At 41.7% G+C, this 22,306-nt stretch overlaps 2 protein-coding genes across 9 annotated transcripts in view; one reads left to right on the plus strand and one right to left on the minus strand.

Moving 5' to 3' along the window:
• ubr4 (ubiquitin protein ligase E3 component n-recognin 4) overlaps positions 1-7,632 on the plus strand; it is a 42,427-nt gene extending 34,795 nt beyond the window's left edge. For all 8 annotated transcript variants that reach the window (XM_028409528.1, XM_028409530.1, XM_028409531.1 and 5 more), the window contains 21 exons: positions 35-116; positions 240-413; positions 579-700; positions 820-1,017; positions 1,130-1,210; positions 1,319-1,406; positions 1,582-1,709; positions 1,892-1,999; positions 2,085-2,201; positions 2,313-2,503; positions 2,644-2,817; positions 2,914-3,013; positions 3,520-3,738; positions 3,837-3,950; positions 4,173-4,315; positions 4,411-4,536; positions 4,623-4,817; positions 4,896-5,120; positions 6,117-6,207; positions 6,310-6,472; positions 6,591-7,632. In XM_028409528.1, the coding sequence (XP_028265329.1) occupies positions 35-116; positions 240-413; positions 579-700; positions 820-1,017; positions 1,130-1,210; positions 1,319-1,406; positions 1,582-1,709; positions 1,892-1,999; positions 2,085-2,201; positions 2,313-2,503; positions 2,644-2,817; positions 2,914-3,013; positions 3,520-3,738; positions 3,837-3,950; positions 4,173-4,315; positions 4,411-4,536; positions 4,623-4,817; positions 4,896-5,120; positions 6,117-6,207; positions 6,310-6,472; positions 6,591-6,655 (2,904 nt within the window). In that variant the 3' untranslated portion in view covers positions 6,656-7,632. The remainder of the gene's footprint in view (positions 1-34; positions 117-239; positions 414-578; positions 701-819; positions 1,018-1,129; positions 1,211-1,318; positions 1,407-1,581; positions 1,710-1,891; positions 2,000-2,084; positions 2,202-2,312; positions 2,504-2,643; positions 2,818-2,913; positions 3,014-3,519; positions 3,739-3,836; positions 3,951-4,172; positions 4,316-4,410; positions 4,537-4,622; positions 4,818-4,895; positions 5,121-6,116; positions 6,208-6,309; positions 6,473-6,590) is intronic.
• Positions 7,633-10,217: 2,585 nt separating this feature from the next.
• Positions 10,218-21,968, minus strand: sdcbp2 (syndecan binding protein (syntenin) 2). The gene is made up of 9 exons (XM_028409536.1): positions 21,814-21,968; positions 18,014-18,065; positions 17,507-17,603; positions 14,913-15,013; positions 14,188-14,352; positions 13,517-13,692; positions 13,019-13,190; positions 12,090-12,181; positions 10,218-11,736 (listed from the first exon to the last, which is right to left on the minus strand). The coding sequence occupies exons 2-9, from the start codon at positions 18,062-18,064 to the stop codon at positions 11,682-11,684; spliced, it is 909 nt and encodes a 302-aa protein (XP_028265337.1). The 5' UTR covers position 18,065; positions 21,814-21,968; the 3' UTR covers positions 10,218-11,681.
• Between the last annotated feature and the right edge of the window lie 338 nt (positions 21,969-22,306).

Consider the following 22,306-nt stretch of genomic DNA (forward strand, 5'->3'; position numbering starts at 1 on the left):
TAATAATAAACATTGAATTCTGTTTTTATATTAGGAAATAGCCAATCTGCTTGCTCTGGAGGAGGCTACATTGAGTACAGATTTGCAGCAGGGCTATGCACTCAAGAGCTTGACTGGTATGTCATTTTTATTCTGTTTGTCTGACTCTGCAGTATATATATACATATATATATATATATATATATATATGTGTGTGTGTGTGTGTGTAAGTTTCATTGAAAATTTCTGTGCCCCTGTAGGATTGCTGTCTTCATTTGTGGAGGTGGAGTCCATTAAGCGGCATTTCAAAAGCAGGCTGGTTGGCACGGTGCTCAATGGGTATCTGTGCCTGAGGAAGCTGGTGGTGCAGCGCACCAAGCTCATCGATGAGACACAGGACATGCTCCTTGAAATGCTGGAAGACATGACAACAGGTCTGCTGTGACACACATTGAATAAAGATTTAACACATTTCCCAGCTATTGCTAATAGAAAGTTTTATTATTTAATTTACAAGACGATAAAAAAACTTGTAATTTATTAGTTTTATTTCTGTATTTGTGCTAAATATGAGAAATGTAAAAATGTTCCTTCCATAGGTACCGAGTCTGAAACCAAAGCTTTCATGGCAGTGTGCATAGAGACTGCAAAGCGTTACAACCTGGATGACTACAGGACACCCGTATTCATTTTTGAGAGACTGTGCAGCATCATCTATCCAGTGAGTGATGCCAATTAAAAGCTACAGCTATTCATTGATGAGTGTGTGTTTCACAGAAAAGTAATACCCATTAATAAGAACATCTAATGTGTTGATTTTGATTCACCTTCTCTGTGCAGGAAGAGAACGAGGTGACAGAGTTCTTTGTGACTTTGGAAAAGGATCCTCAGCAAGAGGACTTCCTGCAGGGCCGCATGCCAGGAAATCCCTACAGCAGCAATGAGCCTGGCATTGGCCCTCTAATGAGGGACATCAAGAACAAGATCTGCCAAGACTGTGACCTAGTGGCCCTTCTTGAAGACGACAGTGGCATGGAGGTAAACTGGCTTCATTCTTTGTTTGCTTTGGTGCTGCTTATGTGTTCTGTTTCTCTTGAATTTATAAAAGCTCAAGTATTATAGTCTACTAAATGCAACTTTGTTTCCTCAGCTTCTGGTAAACAACAAAATCATTAGTTTGGATCTGTCAGTGGCAGAGGTCTACAAGAAGGTGTGGTGTCCTACAAATGAGGTGAGAAACCTAGTTTACCCTTTCAATAACATGGATCTGTGCAGTTTGTCATTTACTTTTTTGATGGGCTCTTAGTCTTTGTCATTAAACCATTTTGTTTACCCCAAGGGTGAGCCAATGAGAATCATCTATCGAATGCGAGGTCTACTTGGAGATGCCACAGAAGAGTTCATAGAATCACTGGACTCAACCACAGGTTTGATTTTCTGACATTAATTTACTGCATGTCCATGTTGTAGTTGGTTCTTGATAATTGATGCAAGGATGGTCAACACAATCAAAGGCTGGCCCCAGATACAGGCCAAAAAACTGAGTATGCAGGAGATAAATGTCCAAGTGAGAAAAAAATGTTTCCCTTCACCTAATTACAGATGAGGAAGAGGATGATGAGGAAGTGTACAAAATGGCAGGAGTCATGGCGCAGTGTGGAGGATTGGAATGCATGCTCAACCGGCTGTCTGGAATCAAAGATTTTAAACAAGGAAGGCATCTACTCACTGTAAGTCTGTTTTATGTTATTTATTATTTTAAAAATCCAAACTTTTTTAAAAGCTAAACCTACACAAGCAGTGTGTTTAACACAAGTGTAGACATAAACCATCTTATTAAAAAGGAATTACAGTAATAAAGAAAGCTTGCTTAATGACATGTTTTTGACCCGTGTCTGTCACTCCCACTCAGGTTCTGCTGAAGTTGTTCAGTTACTGTGTGAAGGTGAAGATCAATAGGCAGCAGCTAGTGAAACCAGAGATGAACACGCTCAACGTCATGCTGGGGACACTGAACCTGGTGAGTGCTGTGAATGCAGTGTATTTGTGGAAAGATACTGGTGCAGGAAAACTCTGATCAATAAGTTTGTTTTCTATTACATTAGGCTTTAGTGGCAGAACAAGAGAGTAAGGACAGTGGTGGAGCCTCCATAGCAGAGCAAGTTCTGAGCATAATGGAGATCATTCTGGATGAAGCCAATGCTGAGATTTCAGAAGACAAGGTAAGAATATAACCTGCCAGTTTAAGATGTAGAGGTTCTGCTTTCTTAATATACTGTCAACAAAGCCTGAATTGTCTTGATTTAAATGGTTGCTTGTTTGTTGTTTTGCAGGGCAACCTCCTGCTCACAGGAGACAAAGATCAGCTAGTCATGTTGTTAGATCAAATCAACACCCCATTCGTGCGCTCAAACCCCAGCGTTCTGCAGGGTCTGCTGCGTATCATTCCATACCTTTCCTTTGGTGAACTAGAGAAGATGAGGATTTTGGTGGAGCGATTCAAACCATGCTGCAGCTTTGATAAGTGAGCAACACTCAGTATTCACTCACAAGTGTCACGTCTGTGATATCGTTATAAACATGTATTTAAAATGGATGCTTTGTGCCTTTTTGAGACTATATTTAAGTGTTTGGATTAAACTGACTGACCTTTGTCCTTTTAAGGTATGACGAGGAGCACAGTGCGGATGACAAGGTCTTTCTGGATTGCTTCTGTAAAATTGCTGCTGGAATCAAAAACAACAGTAACGGCCATCAGCTGAAAGATCTGATTCTCCAGAAAGGAATCACACAGAGTGCACTGGACTACATGAAGAAACATATCCCAAATGCCAAAAAGTAGGCCCCTTCAGTTTCAAGTGATGCTTTCACATAATTCACATGCCATGACTAGATTTTTAAAACTATTTTGTTGTGTTTTTGAACTCTTGTCAGTCTGGATGCAGATGTCTGGAAGAAGTTCCTCTCTAGACCCGCTCTACCCTTCATCCTCAGACTGCTCCGTGGGTTGGCTACCCAGCATCCCCCCACACAGGTGCAAAGAATTGCATTTATTCAACAAATGAATAACAAATGATTAATTACAAAAACATTTATTTACAAAGCTTTAAATCTTCAGGGGTTAAAGGCAGTTCTGTTTTATATTTTAATGGTTTCTAGTGTCTTAAAGCTAGACTTCAGTACATCATTACATACATGCCAGATGTCTGAATGTGTACTGTTCATTACTAGATCTAAATGAGAGAGAGATGTGAGGTGGTTCAGAGTTTTATACATGAATAACATGCAATTGATACATGGTCTTGACTCTATGAATTATCAGTGACACAACATAATGTAAACGTAATGCCCACAGTCATGTTAAAGGGGAAGACTTGTATCATCCTGCTGAGGGTACAGTGACCTAGTAAACAAGGATTTCATGGATGTTAATGCAGAAAATACAGAGTATCCCCCCAGTTAAGACTTAAGGGATTACTGCACAATCATTTTACATTTCACACAACCCAGAGGTATTGAATAAAATCTCCCTTTGTGTAGGTGCTGATCGGCACAGATTCAATAACCAACTTGCACAAGCTGGAGCAGGTATCCAGTGATGAAGGCATAGGAACTCTGGCAGAGAACCTTCTAGAGGCACTGAGGGAGCACAGTGATGTCAACCTGAAGATTGAAGCAGCCCGCAGGGAGACCAGAGCTGAGAAGAAGCGAATGGCTATGGCCATGAGACAGAAGGCCCTTGGAACACTGGGCATGACGGTAGGCTCCTGCCTTGTACATTTTCTTCTTCCATGTTTTTTCTTCTTTCTTCGGTGCTTTTCATTTACATCTATTACACGTCTTTTACGGCCTTTCAGACCAATGAAAAGGGGCAGGTTGTGACTAAGACATCACTGTTGAAGCAAATGGAGGAGCTGATAGAGGAGCCAGGCTTAACCTGCTGCATCTGTAGAGAAGGCTACAAGTTCCAGGTATGACCATGCAATCGGGATTATGGGTGAATTACATTATATAGCACTTCAGGGGATGAGTTTAAATGCTGAGGTATGCAATCCTTAGATTTAAGAAAGCTGCCGTAGACAGCTGTTTTATGTAGAATAAATTGTAAACCCTACAATACTACAATAGTACAAACAATATTTGAATGTTGGTATGCTAAAATGTGTCAATTTGTCTTGTTTCTCTCATACCAGCCTACCAAAGTTCTGGGTATTTACACTTTCACAAAGCGGGTGGCCTTGGAGGACTTTGAAAACAAGCCCCGCAAGCAGCAGGGCTACAGCACTGTGTCGCACTTTAACATAGTCCACTATGACTGCCATCTGGCAGCTGTCAGGTAGCACACACCTACATGCTGACATTTAAGTTCCTCTGACAATAATTTTAAATTTCACAGGTGTCTCACAGTTCCTTTATGTTTTGTTTTACCAGGCTGGCTCGTGGGCGAGAGGAATGGGACAGTGCTGCTCTCCAGAACGCCAACACCAAGTGCAATGGCCTGCTTCCTGTGTGGGGCCCACATGTGCCAGAATCAGCCTTTGCCACATGCTTAGCAAGGTAAGAACATGCAGCAGCATAGCTACACAGTTTTTTTCATGGGCTCAAAGTGAAGTATTCCTTACTGGATTCTCTCTGCCACTCAGGCACAACACATATCTTCAGGAATGCACAGGGCAGCGGGAGCCAACGTACCAACTCAACATCCACGACACCAAACTGCTGTTCCTCCGCTTTGCTACCGAACAGTCCTTTAGTGTGGACACAGGGGGCGGAGGCCGAGAGAGCAACATCCACCTCATTCCCTACATTATCCACACTGTGCTCTATGTCCTCAACACGTACGTACAGTTACAGAAAATACTCAATCTTACGCCGGTTCCACCTCCCACCTGATTTTGTCTCTTCTGTGTGCGCAGTACGAGGGCTACATCCCGAGAGGAGAAAAACCTGCAAAGTTTCCAGGAGCAGCCGTGTGAGAAATGGGTGGAAGGCTCGTACGAGGTTGAAGGGCCGCACTACTTTACCAGCCTGGCCATGCACATTATGCCACCTGAGCGTTGGAGGAGTTCGCGCATATATTTCCTACGAAGGCTCCTGATCGCTGCACATGCTCGCAAAGTCTCTGCAGTCTGCACAAACAAGTAAGACCGTTTCTGTGTTTGAGCTCATAGAGTTAACTCTGAACCTTTTTTTTTTTTACCATGCTATTTTCCCTGCAGCTTATACCTGCATACAGTCCATTCAGAAAACTGAAAATATCAGATTAGCATAAATATTCAGACCCTTTACTTAGTGTTTAGTTGAAGCCCATTTGGCAGCAATTACAGCCTGGAGCCTTTTTGGATTTGACACAACGAGCTTTGCACACCTGGATCTGTATTTTCTGCCATTCTTCTTTACAAATCCTCTCAAGCTTGGTCAGGTTGGATGGGGGCCGTCAGGGGACAGCCATTTGTGGCAGTGATGGTTGTTCTTCTTGAACTTTGTCCCATTAAGGCCCTTCTCCCTCCGAGTGCTCAGTTTCACTAGGCGATCAACTTTTGGTGAGGTCCTGGTTGTCCCGGACTTCTTCTATTTGAGAGTTATGGAAGTCACTGTGCTCCTGATAATCTTCAGTGCAGCAGAAGTCTGTGCATCGCTGAAATCCTGTGTCTGAGCTCTGCAGGCAGTTCCTTTGACTGCATGGTGTTTGCTCTGATATTGTCTCCTGTGAGGCCTTTTATAGAGAGGCTGTCTCTTTCTGAGTCACGTCCAATCAATGTAATGTGCCTCAGGTGGACTCTGATCAAGCTGTAGAACCATCTCAGCAATAATCAGAGAAATGAGAGGACCTGAGCCACATTTCAAGTGTTGTTGCAAATGCTCTAAATGCTCATGTCAATGTCATATTTCAGTTTTTCCTCTTTAATACATTTGCAAACATCTCTAAAAGCTGTTTTCACTTGGTCATTATGAGGTACTGAGTGTAGATTAATGTGGATGGATTTAAATTATGCATCAGGCTGTGTAGGGGGTCTGAATGCACTGTAACAAACAGCTATGATTGGACACAGTTTGCCTAAAGATCTGTTTTATGTGTGTGTATTATGTGTATTATATGCAATATATCTAAGATGCACTTTGTCTTTTCCGAACAGACTCACAGATAAAACACCAAAGGAATATGCAGTCTATCGCTCGCCTCTTCTCTTCTGGGGCCTGGTGGATCTTGTCTATGACATGTTCAGGGTAAATGTTTCATATTACACATACCTGAGTGATAATATGCTAATGTTTTTGTCATAGACACACACTGACCTTGACATCTTTTCTCTCTTTATGGCTGCACAGAAGGTGCCCAACAGCAACACAGAGGGGGGCTGGTCCTTCTCACTGGCAGAATATGTCCGTCACAACGACATGCCCATCTACGAGGCCTCGGAGCGCGCACTCAGGGCCTTCCAGGATGAGCTCATGCCTGCTGAGTCCTTGTCAGAGTTCTTTGATGTTGTAGGTGAGTATACATGCACGCCTGATTCACCGTCGTTGGCAAACCTTCACTATCAAAGCCTGGTAGAACTCCTCCTTTAGTTCTAAACCGATTGAAGCATAACACCGTGTTTCTCTTCCAGGTCTCCTCTCTGAAATTCCAGAGCCAGACCTCTTCCTGCAGGATTTGTTGAACTCTTTGCCCTGATGGTCGACCCTAAACCACACCCCTCCAAAACACAACAGCCCTGCAAATACCTATGGGACACCAAGCAACTGAAATAAAGATGTACTCTTTTTACATTGACACACACAGAAAGACACACACACACACACAAAGTATACCATGCTTCCTACTCAACTCCCACCCCCATATGACATCATCAAATTAACTTTAAGCAGAAACTATGTGTAGTCTAAAGCATCTTTTGGCAACATCTGTAAAGTTTAACACACACAAAACACAATGCTGTTAATGGTTGGGGAGGACACACTAAAACAGAATTCATCATTTCCACTTCTGATTCAAATAGAGATTTAAGACTATTCTATGTGAGATGTGCATTTTCTGATTCACAGCGTTCACCTGAAACAACACCACAGTTCTGTCTTTGAACGACATGATAGATCGACCCAGGAGGGCTTCAAATATTTGTCTGCTTAATGAGAATTTCTGAGTTGTGAGTTCTGTTTTGGGGTGATCATCCTTTGGCTTTAAAAACCTTCCTGCATATTGGGGTGCAATGTAGGAAAAAAGAACTCAAATGTTTGGGGTTTGACCCACCATGTATTAAGAGTGGCATTTGATTTTATCTCATTTTCCTTTTTGTTTGCCATGTTTGTTCTTCTTTGGTCAGGGTGTTTTTGTCTTTGTTGTTTTTTATTAAAGGCAGAAGGTTCCAGTGTTACGTGGTTGCGAGCTAACCTTTCCTTTTCTTCAAGGCTTTTGCTGTTTTGGTCTACATGTAGGTTCTAACTGGAATTTGAGTGGTGGACAGGAAAAAGTGATTTAGTGTTGAAGGTTCAGATTTCTTTTATCACCCTCAGAAGCACCATGACAGAGTGTTTTATTTTCTTCCATAAGACTATGCCTTGGTGACAAAGTAAATTTTGGACTTGTGCAAGATGTTGAAAAGAAGACTTGTCTAAATTAAAAATAAAACAGACCTACATTCTATCCTTCAACCACTTTTTCTTTGACTAATGATTTTGTCTTTGAGTTGGTTTCTTCAGTCCCTGGGCCTCTCTGCACTCTTTAGACAGAACCGCTGGAAACTCACTGGTGTCAGTTCCCACAACAGAAAGCAAAGACTCACTGAGTGGGTGATCAGATACAACAGCGTCCTTGTACCCGAGGTCTGAATGCATGGTGTGGAGTTCACCCAGTTTATTGTTAATCCGCCTAATCCCGCTGCTAAAGTGTTTTAACTGTTGCTGAATGTCTGCTGTTTGAATTTAGCCCATGATTAATAAAGCCGTTATAATTCCAAAGCTGATTCAGGGTAAACTCTTCTGTTCCAAGGACCCAGCAGCCTGTGTGTCTACATTACTGTTCAGCATCACAGAACCAAAGGTCTGTAGTAACAGGGTGTCAGGATGGTTTGGATCAGGTGATTGCTGTGTTGGATGGTTTGGATCAGGTGATTGCTGTGTTGGATGGTTTGGATCAGGTGATTGCTGTGTTGGATGGTTTGGATCAGGTGATTGCTGTGTTGGATGGTTTGCTTTAAACAAATGAACAATGTCTTGTTTGGCTGTGAGTTGTGTCACTAAAACTGACAGTAAAGGAATAGGAGCCACTTATTTTTAACTCACATATCACAGACTAAGACTTTTGTTACTCCACAAAATACAGTTAAAGGAGGTCTTCACTGTGTTCTGCTTTGCTGGTCTGAGGCCCGGTGAGCAGACATGTAGGCCTTGGAGAGAGACGAGTCTGGATCTTTTCTGTCCCCATATGTCCAAAACGTCTATAAACCAATGTTAGTGGACGCTTCTTAGAGTCAAAGAGCCACTCGGAGTATCAGACCTGCACACGGTTCATCTTGTTTTAACAACAGCAGCTGACATATGTAGGACTTTAGTACGTCCCAGACAGGTCGGAGGCAAAGTCGTCTCTTTTTTGGCTCCTACCATCTGTGACTGTGACTCACTCCAAAGGTAAGAAGGACTCTGAGCTGAGCTCATGTGGCTGTTGTTCTTCAGCATCTTTGCGATCTTTGGTGCTTGCAGCAGTCTGATGTGTGTCCTGTTTGCTCAGGTGTTGACATCCCTCTTTGTGGGTCCTAGATTTCTGCAGCGTGAAGACTTCTTCAGCTCCTTTCTATGAGAAGCTGAGGGCTCGGCTGGCAGTCAGAGGTCTATCAGGTCTCAGTGAGTCAGTGTGAAGAAGGTGATTTTCTCCTTATAGTGAGTCTGACTGTTGTGAAACAGCAATACAACACCACAACATGCAGACCATGTGAACGCAGCCGCTGAACAGGTGTGCAGTTATTAATCAGCTCTACTATCTTAAATATTAAATTAGTGTTTAAATAAAAAGTATAGGAGCCTTTACTTTTTATGATAGTTAAATTGCAATATATTCACACACAAATATATTTTTTTAGAAAATACCAACATAAATTATATAAAAAATATTTAATTTATGAAATTACATAATACCTAATAACATACAACTGTTCATAACTGTAATTAAAAAAAAATGTTGTTTACAGAAGGTCTTCAGGTTGAGGGTCAAATGCTGCCCCCCAGTGTTTGTAATTTGGAACTGCCACTAAAAAGCTGTCCTGCTGAGCCAGAGGAGCATGTTTCCATGGTGAGGGGATGATTTACATTCATTTTCTGACTTTTATTGACGAGTTCAGAAACAAAACCTTTACCTGACTAAAATAGACTGCATGGACTTTAATGTAACCCTACAAATCTAGGGTCTTATTCTGGACCTACAACTGTGCCTTAAAGAATTCTAACGATGGTGGTGCTCTGTCACGACAAAACAAAGTATTATCTAAAATGTTTTTGTTGTAATTGATTGGCTGAAGAATATGAGAATATTCAGCACGCAAAGTTTCACTTTACAGACAGACTCTTGTTACTGCATAAGTACAGCAAAGGGTGTAAGTCCAGTACCTTAAATGTAATTAAATGTAATAATGCTTATGTAAAAAGAATTCCTCTATCCTGAAAAGTATTTAGGTTTACATTTTTTTAATTAAAAATTTTTTTTCGTAGATTAAATTAAAAGTTTTTTTCTTCCCCTTGAGAGGGAGAACCCAGAGCACCCAGTGTAAAGCACCTAGTTTTTAGAGGTCCCCTCTTAAGCAGGGCTGGTTGAGCCTTGGTGTTCGGATGAGTGAAACGGTCGATGAATGGGAGGAGGAATGTTCGGGGGAGGCTGGGTCAGGGATCAATTCTGCCAGAACCCCTGCATGCTGGGGCAGTAGTGCGTTGATTTCTCTGGCCAGCTCTGTCATGGAGGCGCCTCCCAGTGGTCAGATCTGACCCTGATGAAGAAGATGAAGCAGCAGAAGCCGTGAAAACCACTATATAAATAAATTTTTTTTGAATTGAACTGAAAGATGAAACCATATTTTAAAATTGATCATAAAATAATGTGAATAACAGCATTGTCGATGAGCGGGTAGAGAACATTTGGAAGTCTCTATGCAGGCCTGTGGCCCTGAGACAGGTTTCCAAAATTTGAACCAGATCTATGCACAGACATAAAGTAGTATAATTCCCTGGAGGTAAAGATGAGGACATCTTACTGTGTGTGACCAGAAAGAAACTTTATTTGTTTAACAATATTATCTTGGTTACATTCGTATATAAACTTTTAGCATTTATTTTTACAGAATGACAGCGATGTTTATCAGATTGCATACCTAGAAAATTAAGAGAAAACATGCATCCGAACATGAACAGCATTGAAAGGACAAATTCTATATAACAAGTAGAAATTCACAACTGTGAGCTCTGCTCAGTCTCACTGTGTTCATCAGCCAAGGAAGGAATATTACAGGGGGGGGGGCAAGGGGCAAGCCCCTAACAACATGTAGAGGACAGCAGGTTCACTGATGTAGAATTTAAATGGCTTCAATTTGTGCAGATGATTTTCAGCATCAAATTTAAGCAGTTTCTCTATTTAGCGGTTTCATTACACAAGTTCTCTCATTAACATGAGGCACCACAAACACATTAAAAAAAACCTTAACTGCTGAAATGGATACAGGAAAGACCTCTTATAAGGTAATGGAAAGTGCACTTAGTGGGTCCACCGAGCACAGACCCCTCCGAACAAATACTCCCTCAACAAATGATCATTTGAAGCACAAGACCGTACGACAGCCTCCCTGTGACCTGCTGTGCTAGGATCCTGCCTACTGGTGTCTGTCAGCATCTCTTAGCTCTTTTGGCGTATAGTGCATAGGGCAGCGAGCATCTACCTGCTGCCCCCCCCCCCCCCCGTCCCTTCACTTTGCCCTGGAATGTGCACGTATTTTTCCCACAACCTTATCAACACATCAGAGGCTGGAAATGTTTTGCAATGACACAGCGCCGTCTCTCAGAGAACCTGGAAACTGCTACGTTTTAACTGACCTGCGAGTTAGAATCTACAGACTGTAAACGTTTAAGAGAAAAAAACACTATTACTATATTAATAGTAACACCACTATTTATTTACTATAATAAAAAAAAGCTAATTTGCTAAAACCAATCCGTTCTACTGGTCAAAATGTGTGCAGACTTTTTCTATACCCCTGCTTATTTACACATTCGGGGCCTGAGTGCAGGGACTGGGAGCGCGGCTCTACATCTGCATGATAGGACTCTGAGGGCTGCCCGTCGGCTTTTACAGCATTTTGAAAAAAACTGTTGTTGACTCGTGTCCACACTACGGAGGAAGCTCTGGACTCACAATAGTGTGCATGGCTTTAAAAAAGAAACATTTTGTACTGTCCATGATCTCAAATACAAATCAAGAAAAAATAAAGACTACACGGTTAACATATAAAAAGTACTCATGTCAACAGAGATGAGGAGAATGTAGAAAAGGTCAGGAATAGAAAAAAGGCATCTTAAGATTATGTTAAAGATGAGAAAGGGTAATGATGATGACTGTGATGTAGGAGGTATGAAGACGGACAGAGGGAAAGAGATATGAGTGACAAGAAGGGAGAGAGATTCTGTATTGTAGACACCCTGACAGTTTACAGTCGTCCTCCTGGTGCTCACACCTCTGGGACAGAGTGATCCATGGCTGACCTCAAGAGACCAGTCGACATCCTGCGAGGGAAGCAAAAAAAAAGCACATTGATTAAAGTGATGCGTCGGGATTCAAATAATTTTTTGAGATACTGGTGATCTAAGCAGTTTGGTAGTAATGTTATTACAATGTAATTACCTGCAATGTTAATTACATTCCTAGTATTTTTGACTGTAGTGCTCACATTGTTGCTTTACATTAAGCAGTGAGGAATCTATGACAAACACTGACAACACTTTGCAAGCCGATAACAGACGTGACACATGGTGTCTCAAATCAAACATGTGAGCAATGTTTCCATCAGACTGGTGGACTGAAGATGTCATTTATAAATACCATTCATAAGGTTACTAGATCATCCTCATTGACCTACCTCTTAATCATATGCTCATAGACAAACTTGGGCATGATGGTGATGGTCATGGCGGTTGGAGAGGTGCTCAGAATGTCCTTGATCTGAGAATCCTGGAATTCACAGGGACAGTGATGTGTTAGCACCTCGTGTATTTAATGCATCAGAGTAAGAGTGTGAGGAACAGTCTTTCTCCACTGGTTTTTCTACTCATGTGCTGTAAGACCAATACTGCAGTGTTTCAATTTGATTCAATATTATGTGTGGCATAACAAATTTCTGTCATGCTAAGTTTTTAAATATCACAAAAACAAAACTAAGGTGCAAAATCAGCCTTCAGTAGCCTGCTCACTGCAGATTGGCCACTATTTACAGTTGCATGTGTATAAATCTAAAATAAATAAATACTAACTAAATTCAGCTCAAACACGTAGTTACTGTGTTTTGGTTTTACAGGTCAGTGTCAGCTCAGTCACACACTCTTCAACAGAAAGATGTTTTGTTTCTGAATTTTTCGCCATCATTATATAACCTAACCTCTGCGACCTCAGACTCCAGAGGGCATTCGCTTTGTGCCTTCCAGTGCATGAAAAGAAACGAGCGACGAGCTGACAAACCAAATACATCACTATCAACATGTTCTATGACCGAATCTACACAGCGACTGCAGCAAACACCAGACTGACAGCTACTCAACACTTCACAGAGCGCTGCACTTACATAAAACTGCAGCTTCTCCCCACGTTTCATTAGTTTCTGCTTATTATAGGACCATCCATCCCGCTGCAAACTTCAAATCAGCCGCCAAAATATTTACAGGAAACACACATGTTCTGTGTTCATCCAATCATTGTTCTTTACGTTAGTGACCAACATCTGAGAAATAACTTGATACAAGTATCATACAAATTTGTCAACTACTATATTTAGACACACAAAACATGTCTGACCTTGAGTCCGATGACGTTCTGTCCATTGATTTCACAGATGTAATGTTCAGTCAGCAGGCCGTTGCGGGCAGCAGAGCCATCCTTGACGAGGGAGGTGATTTTACCAGACTTGTAGATAAAGCCCACGTGGCCTGAGCTGTCTTTGTGCATGGTGACGGTGCGCTGAAATGGCCTGGAGACATGAACAGATGTGTGATGATGACAGAAAATGTGCCGCAATTCTATTTGCTGAGGTGTTCATCAAAGTGGAGAGCTGAACTGTAATGTGAACAACAGCCACCAGAGGGAGCCAAACATTTCAAGTAAACACACAATGCTTGAACACTAAGTTATAAAACACTAAAGACACCAAGTGACCTTTGAATGTATGACAGACGTTACTGCATCTATAAAATTACACTGGTAACAGTCACTAAGGTACAATTATCATCATGGTGGCTGTCAGTGGCCAGCAAGGTCCTGAGTTTTACAGAAAGAAATGTATGAATCGCTCCATACCTGTCTCTGACCACCAACTCGATGTGGGTCTCGGCTGCAGCTTTCAGAGCCTTGTGAGCCTTGTCCACGCTCCATCCAGCGCAGTTCTGCCCATTGATCTGAAGGACCTGGTCCCCAAAGCGCAGCCCAGCCAGGGCGGCAGGGGAGTTAGCCTGCACCAGCTGGACAAACACTCCCTGAGGAAACAGGAAACAGATAAAACACTCAAGGGCGACTCCGAGGAGGAAGAGAAAGAAAGGACACAAGACGAGTGATAGTGGGGAGAAAACAAAAGTGCTACTTGAGAAGAGTCAAGGACTCATCTGTGGATTTAACGTACTGCAGACTGAATAACATGCTGCTTCAAAGGCCATTGTTTGCTTTCATTCTTGTTTCCTAATGTCAATGACTTTATGAATGCATGAAATCATGCAGGTAGATATTATTATTAGTGGATCAGCTTGCTATGACCTCATCAGACCTGATCTGATGAGACAAAAATCCTGCGAGGTCTGATTCTGTTGTTGATATATTGTTAGTTGACATAGTCATGTGATGTTTCCACCTTCTGAGCCTTTGACCCAGATATGAGTGTGCTCTTGTGTAATATAGTGGTGTGGATTTCCTTTGTCATCCGATTACTGAATAATTAACGCCTCGAGCCCATCAAACAACGTGCGATGTTGACTCACATTGTCGATAGCCCTGAGCCGGAGTCCCACTTTCGCATCCTGGTCTTTGCAGAGGATGATCTCTCGCAGCCCAGGGCGGATCTCTGCCCTCCTGATTCCGACGTCCGCCCCCGTCACCGGCCGCACCATCCCGGCGACACCTGTGCCGGAAGCCAGCGCCACTTGCTGTAGAGAGGGTGGCAGACAGTGATAACGCGTGAGGTGGGTTGAGAACGAACAAGAAAGGGGTGAAGGAGAGGTGAGAGGAAGAGAGGAGGAACATTAAAATACAGCAAGTGTTAAAAGCAATGTGGGAGGAATCAATGTCATCTGCACCACCAATGGAATGCCTCAGGCACTTCTTTTGAAAACATTATTATTAATATGCTTTCATGTTAACAAAGTATTCAAATCATTAGAAAACTAAGAGTAGCGGTCAAGGTATCAGCGAACAGATGGGTAAATGCCAGCTAGCTTCGGTGCTGCAACATCCACACACACATTTATTGGAGGGGAGGAAGGAGCTCACACACTCCCACACACAGTGCTCCAGGCCTGTGGTGAATCATTCACTTCTGTGGATTACCAGCAACACAGCACTGTCGTGCTCTGATGGATCCTTCCATCCACAAAAAGGTTTTTTTTTATTTTGCTAGAGAACTGTAATGATGCAGTTTAATGGTGTGACCATGAAACCCCACACATGTAGTGATGACACATGCATCACAACAATAAAAAACTCTTACATTGTCAGCCACGGGCAGGAGGGCCAGGTTCTTCTGCACTTCATCGCTGTTGAGGGAAAGCCCCATGTAATCGCCCAGCTCCTCTAGATTCGGGTACAAACCTGTGAGAACAGAGCGGCAGAGGGAAGAGAGGAGACAGGTGAACGGGGGCAGATGGAGGCAGGCCGAACAGGTGGGAGGACAGAGGGAGTGAAGGGCAGGTGGTTGGCAGGAGAAAGAACAGGAGTTTATCTTTAGGTTACATAATGAATACAATATGCTAATACCTACAGTGTATAAGTCCCTGTTATGGCTTTGTCAGCACCTTCCCCTGCTTTTCAGTCACCATTCACAGTCACAGGTGCACAAACCCTGTTATACATACCACCTCTGTCTTTTCAGCTGATCTCACTCTTTCCAGCACTTCATATTTTATTCATTCCATCCATCACACTGGGGCCATACTTAACCCACATTAAGCCATCCATTTGTAGACTGTTGACAAAGAGCACTCTGCAGAGAGTGCAGTAAAACCTGCCTGGTATCTGCATGCAGTTTCTTGTTATGATGGCAAGGCCATTACAATTTAGTACAGAATTATTTGCCGTCACATTTTGTTTATTTAGCTATAAATATACACACAAGGGTTTAATGCAAATGATAAAACTGGTTCTTCTTGACTGCTAGCATCAATTTATCCAGGCAAAGGAAGATTAGCATCAGCAGCCACTGGCTACTTGTAGCAGTGTTTGTGATTCCAGCCTTTTTTCACATATATTAATGTAAAAACCTTACAGTTTGATGTATTTGCAGTCTTACACAGACTTAATGACAGGTCAGATTATTTCGCAATTATTTGATTTGTAGCCCAACACCTGCAAAATGTATTTGTCACAAGACTGCCAATTAGCAATGGCTTTGGCTTAACAAGATAGTGGAACTGTTTAGATTCATCCCTACTCAACACCTGTTGATGAGAATCAGTATGTAAACCTATTTTATGGCAATTCATGGTCAACTACTACATTCGGTCTTTAAGAGATAAAAGCAGAAATGACACAAACTGGGCAATTGGGCCACGTATGCTGGTGAACCTGGAGAAAAAAAGTACCATGTAGCAGCTCAGTGCCTTTGACCTTGCTTGCTTTCATACATTAATGACTGTGCAGTGATTGTGCCAGGTGGAGTTAGTCTTAAGTCAACATGGCATGAATAAATGCCTTGAACCATACCGATACTCCACCCAGGCATTTAGAAATGCTCCACTGCAGATCTGGTTCATGGTATGAAAAAATGACAAGAGACACAAATATCCGTAATATGTTGTGGATCTAATAACACACAGTGAATGTGCTTCAGACCTGGGAAGGCCTAGTCATACCAGTTGGCTGCTGTATCCATTTCTAAACTCTCTTGTTTTTTCTTTCCCTTCACCTCTCCCACACATGCCTGCTCAACATCTACCCACTAAGGCAAATAAAAAACAACTCATTTTGTTTTACCTCTTGTCTTACACAAGTCATTACTAAGCTGTCAGAGACGCTCCATGACCTCAACTTCTTATTTCTACAGTAAGCCCATAAATGCAGATTCGTGTCTCCTGAGACATTCCATTGGCTAATTATGAGACTGACTGATGCTAGAGGCTGAGTCGAATCAATATTTAAATAATTCTGTAGCTTTGAAAAAATGTGTGCAGACTTTGCACCTACAAAAGTGATAAAAGGAAACCTTGACTGGATGAAGTCTATTGCAACAAGATATGTGTTGGCAACTGGAATGCAGCAGCAGTAATTGACAGCATTTGTGCGTTCACCTAGGCTGCTGTGCAGTGTCTGGGTCAATCAAGCCCCTACTCTTTACCTCTGTCTCCTCCTACACCACCCGGTCTCTGGCCCTCCTCCTCCTCCTCCTCTTCCCCCTCCCCCTCCATCTTTTCAGCTCCTTCTGTTCTCTTTTCTCTCCATCCTGTCCTGTCCCAGCTCAACTGCCAGAGCAAGTCTCCATGGTGACCCACAGCCGAGGTAAAAACAAAAGAGCAAAAGCCCACAGGACTTTGCATCAAAACCGAGAGAACACGAAGTGAATGAGTGGGAGAGTGGAATAATGGAGGAGAAGGGGATGAAGATAAGGACAAACAGTGTTTTCTAATCTCTAAAGATTCAAACTCGCATTCTTTTGTGGATGCCCCATTTCTCTCCCCTTTCTTCTGTTTGGATTGCTGTAAAGTTTAGGACTACTTTCACACAAACCGAGAAAAAGTTGCAAATAGAAGAGCAGACAAAAAAATGACAGAAGAGTCAAAAACTCAAAAGAAGTCATACACGGTGTGTGCGGCCCATTTACTCCTGTTATTTAATACTGTAAGACCCTACAGCTCCTCCTCTTGCCCGCTTCACAAGTCTTTTATCTGCTCTTCATTCAAATGAACTTTTTTCTCTAAAGCTCAGAACCAAAGACCCCCCACAGCGAGACACCAAAATATCCAGCCTACAAAAATAGGAGAAAAGGGGCTAATGGACCATAGAAAAGACAGTAGACACTGTTGTCCTGCTGCAAAAAACATTTGCGTATGAAGTAAAAAATACTTTATAAAAACTACATGCAAGACTCACTTGATCCCGGCATCCCAGCAGTGGATGTCTGAGGCGGGTAGATTCCCTCAGTGATGGCTGGCATTGGGGTTGTGGTCTGGGCAAACTGGGCCTGAGCCTGGAAGGTAATCAGACGCAGCAGTGAACTGTGGGATCACTTGAAGTTGGACTTCCACTACTGAAGAGGCAGTAGTGGTCAACAAGAATGTATTGAAAGAAGTAATTTTGTCTGTTATCTAGATGAGTCTTCTACTATTGACACATTAACCTGCAACAAACAGTAATATGTGATATCTACAGAATGGCATGCAAATGTGATGCTGGAGTTGTTCAACAGTGTTTTCATTGATTTTATTTAACTTGGTGGCATAAAGGGCAAATTAAAAAAAAACTGATATAAGGCTGTGATATCCACGACTTTACATTTACTACTTCCTTGTTCCCAAAACGCACACATTCCATTCAGACTTATACTTTATATTTCTTAGTTGTGATTTCAAGCCCAATCTCATCGACACCATATCTTACCTTGATGACCTTGTCGACCTTAAGGTCCTCGAGGGATGGATACAGAGACATGCTGAGGAGAAAACACAAACAGCTGTGAGATGAGAGCCTTTAATAAGAGGGGGATGACATAACAACCCTGCCTGATAGGCCTCACCAACCTCCTGACATTACCTTCAACCAAATCAAATAGCTCTGATAGGGATGCTAATGCTTGTGATGCAGCAAGAAATGACACAAAGAGCTAATATAAGACATTCTGCTCAGGGACACACTGCTGCAACACATTATACGTGAGTAAGCATGCATAACACCATAACTGATGTGTTATGGCCCCTATCATATGACAATAAAACAAAAAGACAACTCTGAAGTCCAACACTACAAAGTTAAGCAGAAAAAGGAAATGCGAGATAAGTCAGCTGACAGCTGAGGTTATGCAAACAGGCACAGACACGCACCACCGTGCTGACAGGTCCCAACACTGTAAGTCTGTAGTCTGTCATTTATGTGATTTAATGCCAACTTCCTTCCTTTGGATTTAAATGTAGTGGCCACTTCCAAGTTTCAAGTAATAAATGCGTGTACTTAAGTGTATAATGCAGTCATACGTTGCACAATAAGTGTTTTAAATCTACACGTCTTTGTGCAATGTAAAGTTGGTCTACAATAATTTAACTGTACAGGTCAGAGATCAGTAAGAATGTGGGTGTGGATGTAAAGGACAGCTTTGGGACCACAAAAAACGGCAGTAGGAGCTTCCATTGTTCACCGAACTGAGGTCTGTTTTCACTTCAGCAGCAGATCTTAATATTACCCACACAACAAACAACTTCCAGCCACACACTAGGGTTGGGCGATATTGGCAAAACAATTAATCGCGATTAATTGTGGCATTTAGCCGATAACGATTAATTTGACGATTAATTGATGACAATTGCACTGACATGTTTTTGACTCTAAATCACCACATTGTTCCAACATGATACTGACAAATCATCAGTCAAGTTAACGACTTCATTCTAACAGGTTAAGCTGGTAAGTAGTGATGAGTCACCAACCAGCCATGTTTGAAATATTTACTGATAACAGCACAAACTGCTTCAAAATAATAACGAAGCAAACATTTAAAGTAACTTTGTCCTTCAAATGTTCTTATCTTCAGGTCACAGAGCAGTGCATGTCAACATTAAAATTAAACAGGACAAATAAGTCCAGGAAAGTCACATCAGTGATTATTTCAAGTTAAAAAAAATGTGTCTGTTTAAATGAACCTGTGACTGAATATGTCACAGACTAGTGCATGTTTTCACTCACACTGTAGAACAGCAGCCGAAAGAACAAACAAACAAACCGGACAATTCCACATTTAAATGTATGTCTGTGCAAATCCACCTGTTACTTCCTTCCAGTGCTTAGTTTGGTCGTAAGGAGCACAATGACTAAACGTATCACGGATTCTCGGCTGAGTGGAATTCTTTCCAATATCTGCTGGGGGAGACTTCACTGTTGTAATGCTTTCCTATCTTGCTGTGGAGTCCTTTGTGTTGCCTATGGCCACATGATAATCACATGTACTTTAGGATAGCAATCAGTCATCCGTGTGGGGGGTGTGTTGGTTATTAACATCTGAACAAAAAGACACTTTAGAAGGTATTAGGGAGAAAATGATGTATAAAATAAACTTTGAGTTTCCTGAGTATTAATGTTGACTGGTCATGTCAGTAATGCCACAATGACGTAACATAAAGCAAAAAAAGAAGAAGAAAAACGACCACAATGTCACAATCACAACACACAATTTCTCAATACGTGAGGAGGATGACTTAGAAACAAAAAAATTACAACCATATTCTAAGTAGACTCTGAAAAACCTCCTCCATCCTCCACAATTTCACACATGACAACAGAATCTGTTGACACTGACATATCAGTTTCTCATAGTGGTAGGATGTGTGCTCGGACATTCATTTTGACACCAGTGAGTAAAAACTACACTGTCTTTCTAAAAGTAAGCACTTGTCCACAATCGCATTACTGCCACATCTCACTCTCCCAGCTACTTCAGCTAACTACTCTAGTCTATTCTTCCCAGTCCTCACAGACAAAAGCAGCACTGTGTTGACAGACACAGAGGAGCATTTTATACCTTCTACTGTTTACGTTTCAGCTTTGTTTGTTTGCTTGCTTTATATTCTTCAATCATGCTGAGTAGCAAGATGGAGGTATAAGTGAACAGGCCTGGAAAAAATGAGTGTTTGGGCAGCTCTTGTGGTGACATGGCCTAAACCTTGAGTCATTTCTACCCGTGTAACTGTCCAGTAAATTGGACAACTGACATTCTTTGAACTTTTCTGCTCGTCTCTACATTCAGATTCTTTAGTTGCAGCCATTTTACATACTGTTAAAATCATGTTTTCCAACTTAAGGATTTTTTTTTCTTTTGAGAGGAACAAATGTTTGATTTTTAGTGAAGTATTTTACATTTGGTCTTTATTCTGCTTTTTAAATTACACCATGGGCAAAGTTTAGAAAGTAAATATGACACTCCCGAAAACTCATGAAATGTAGGAAACTAGATGTTTATTTAACAAGAAATTCTTCATTTTCAACACAGCCCCTGTCTGTAAAGACTACCGTCTTTGCCAACAATAAGAGCAGTGGTTCTTTGGTTTCTGTTTTACACAGTAAACTTAGTTCCTGTATCGTTCCACTAAAATACCCCAGGAGTCAAAATCCCACTATGTTGCCAGTGAATTCACCGTCGCTCTAATGACTCATTTCATTTAATAAGAGTTCATTTAGAGATTCATTTATTCCAATTTAAGCTGGATAGGAATACAGGTTTGTATGCTTACTTCACACTGTTTTTGTTTTGTAGTCTCATAGACATTACATTAGGAATAATACACGTGAACTCATGGGAAAGGAATGTAGCTGCTACTAGTGCTACAACATAAAGCTGGTGTTGTGTGAACTGAAACCAAATAGAAATACTCTACTTAACTGCAAGTACCCGAACATTTACTTTCCACCTCTGTTATTCAGCCTGGAAGCATGAAGCTAGCAAACAAAAAGCTTTGGTGGAAGCTCTAAAGAGGGCTAACTTCAGTAAGCCTGAACGAATTGGTCCGATCCAAGAATGTGGTCTTCTTGGCAGCTTTATTCCGGTCTACTGACATGGTTGGAAAAGAGGAGGCGGATGGAGGACGGACTGACAGCGGTACACCGGGGAAAATACCCACACCCTTAATAATGTGCTGCTTTTTATGGAAAACGTCTAAAAAAACACCATTACCCTTAAAACAAACAGGCACCGTACTCTGCTGGAACACTGCAACAACACATGGACTCCTCAGAGATAATACGCAAGGCTTAACTAGTCTTAGCTTAGTCAAAATAGATTAGGATTATCCTTAATATCCACATAATTGTTAAATAACAGCAAATGTACGGGTATAGTCTTAATGAGGAAGTAGAGTTACCTCCCAATCATATGACTGATTAAGTTACGACACAGTATCGTTAGCTAACGTTACCGCTCGTCATTAAAAATAAACCAGCTGTTAGCATGTTATTACAGAAGAGGAAATGCTGCCGAACTGATGAAAACATTATAACCCACTGTGCGGTGTGGCCACAAAACAAGCCGAAAAGCTAAGCAGACCGTCTTTGTTCAGACATAAACAGCGGGGAGGCGGACGAGCTAGCCGAAACGACGTTAGCTCGTTAGGTGAACCAAACCATTCACACGCATATGGATGTAAACGTTACCGAAAAAAAACAGGTTTGCTATTTGAATCTGAGGAAGACAGTCTCACCTTTAAGGTTTTTGTTGTGATATCAGCTCAAACTCTCTGAGACGGCGACTTTACTCCGTTATTTTTCGGACTCTTCGTGGCTCTGGCTCTATCGTTGAAGGGGACTTCTGGAAAGTGATGTCACTGCTGGCTTCCTGGTCGTGCGAACACGTCAATCAATGTTGACGCTGTAAGCCACGCCCCGTCTCGATCTCACGAGCTTTAAGTCGCAATAATCATTTAAACGCTTTTTACAAACATCATGACGTGGTGATCATGACGTGGTGGCTATGTTTTGTTCTTCTAATGTGTGTGTTCAGGATAAAAAACATAATTTATTCAGCTTCAGTCATCATAAAAAATAATAAACATTTTTATCCTATTATGTCTAAATATGCACAGATCCAAAAATCTAAAGTAAAAAATAAACACCACTGTAAAGCAGCACTTCCTGCCCTTTGTACACAGAGCAAAGTGTCCCTTTACAACATTAGAATCACAAATAATAATAAAT

The sequence above is a fragment of the Parambassis ranga genome, chromosome 7 (assembly GCF_900634625.1).
Source record: "Parambassis ranga chromosome 7, fParRan2.1, whole genome shotgun sequence".
In the NCBI taxonomy this organism is placed as follows: Eukaryota; Metazoa; Chordata; class Actinopteri; family Ambassidae; genus Parambassis; species Parambassis ranga.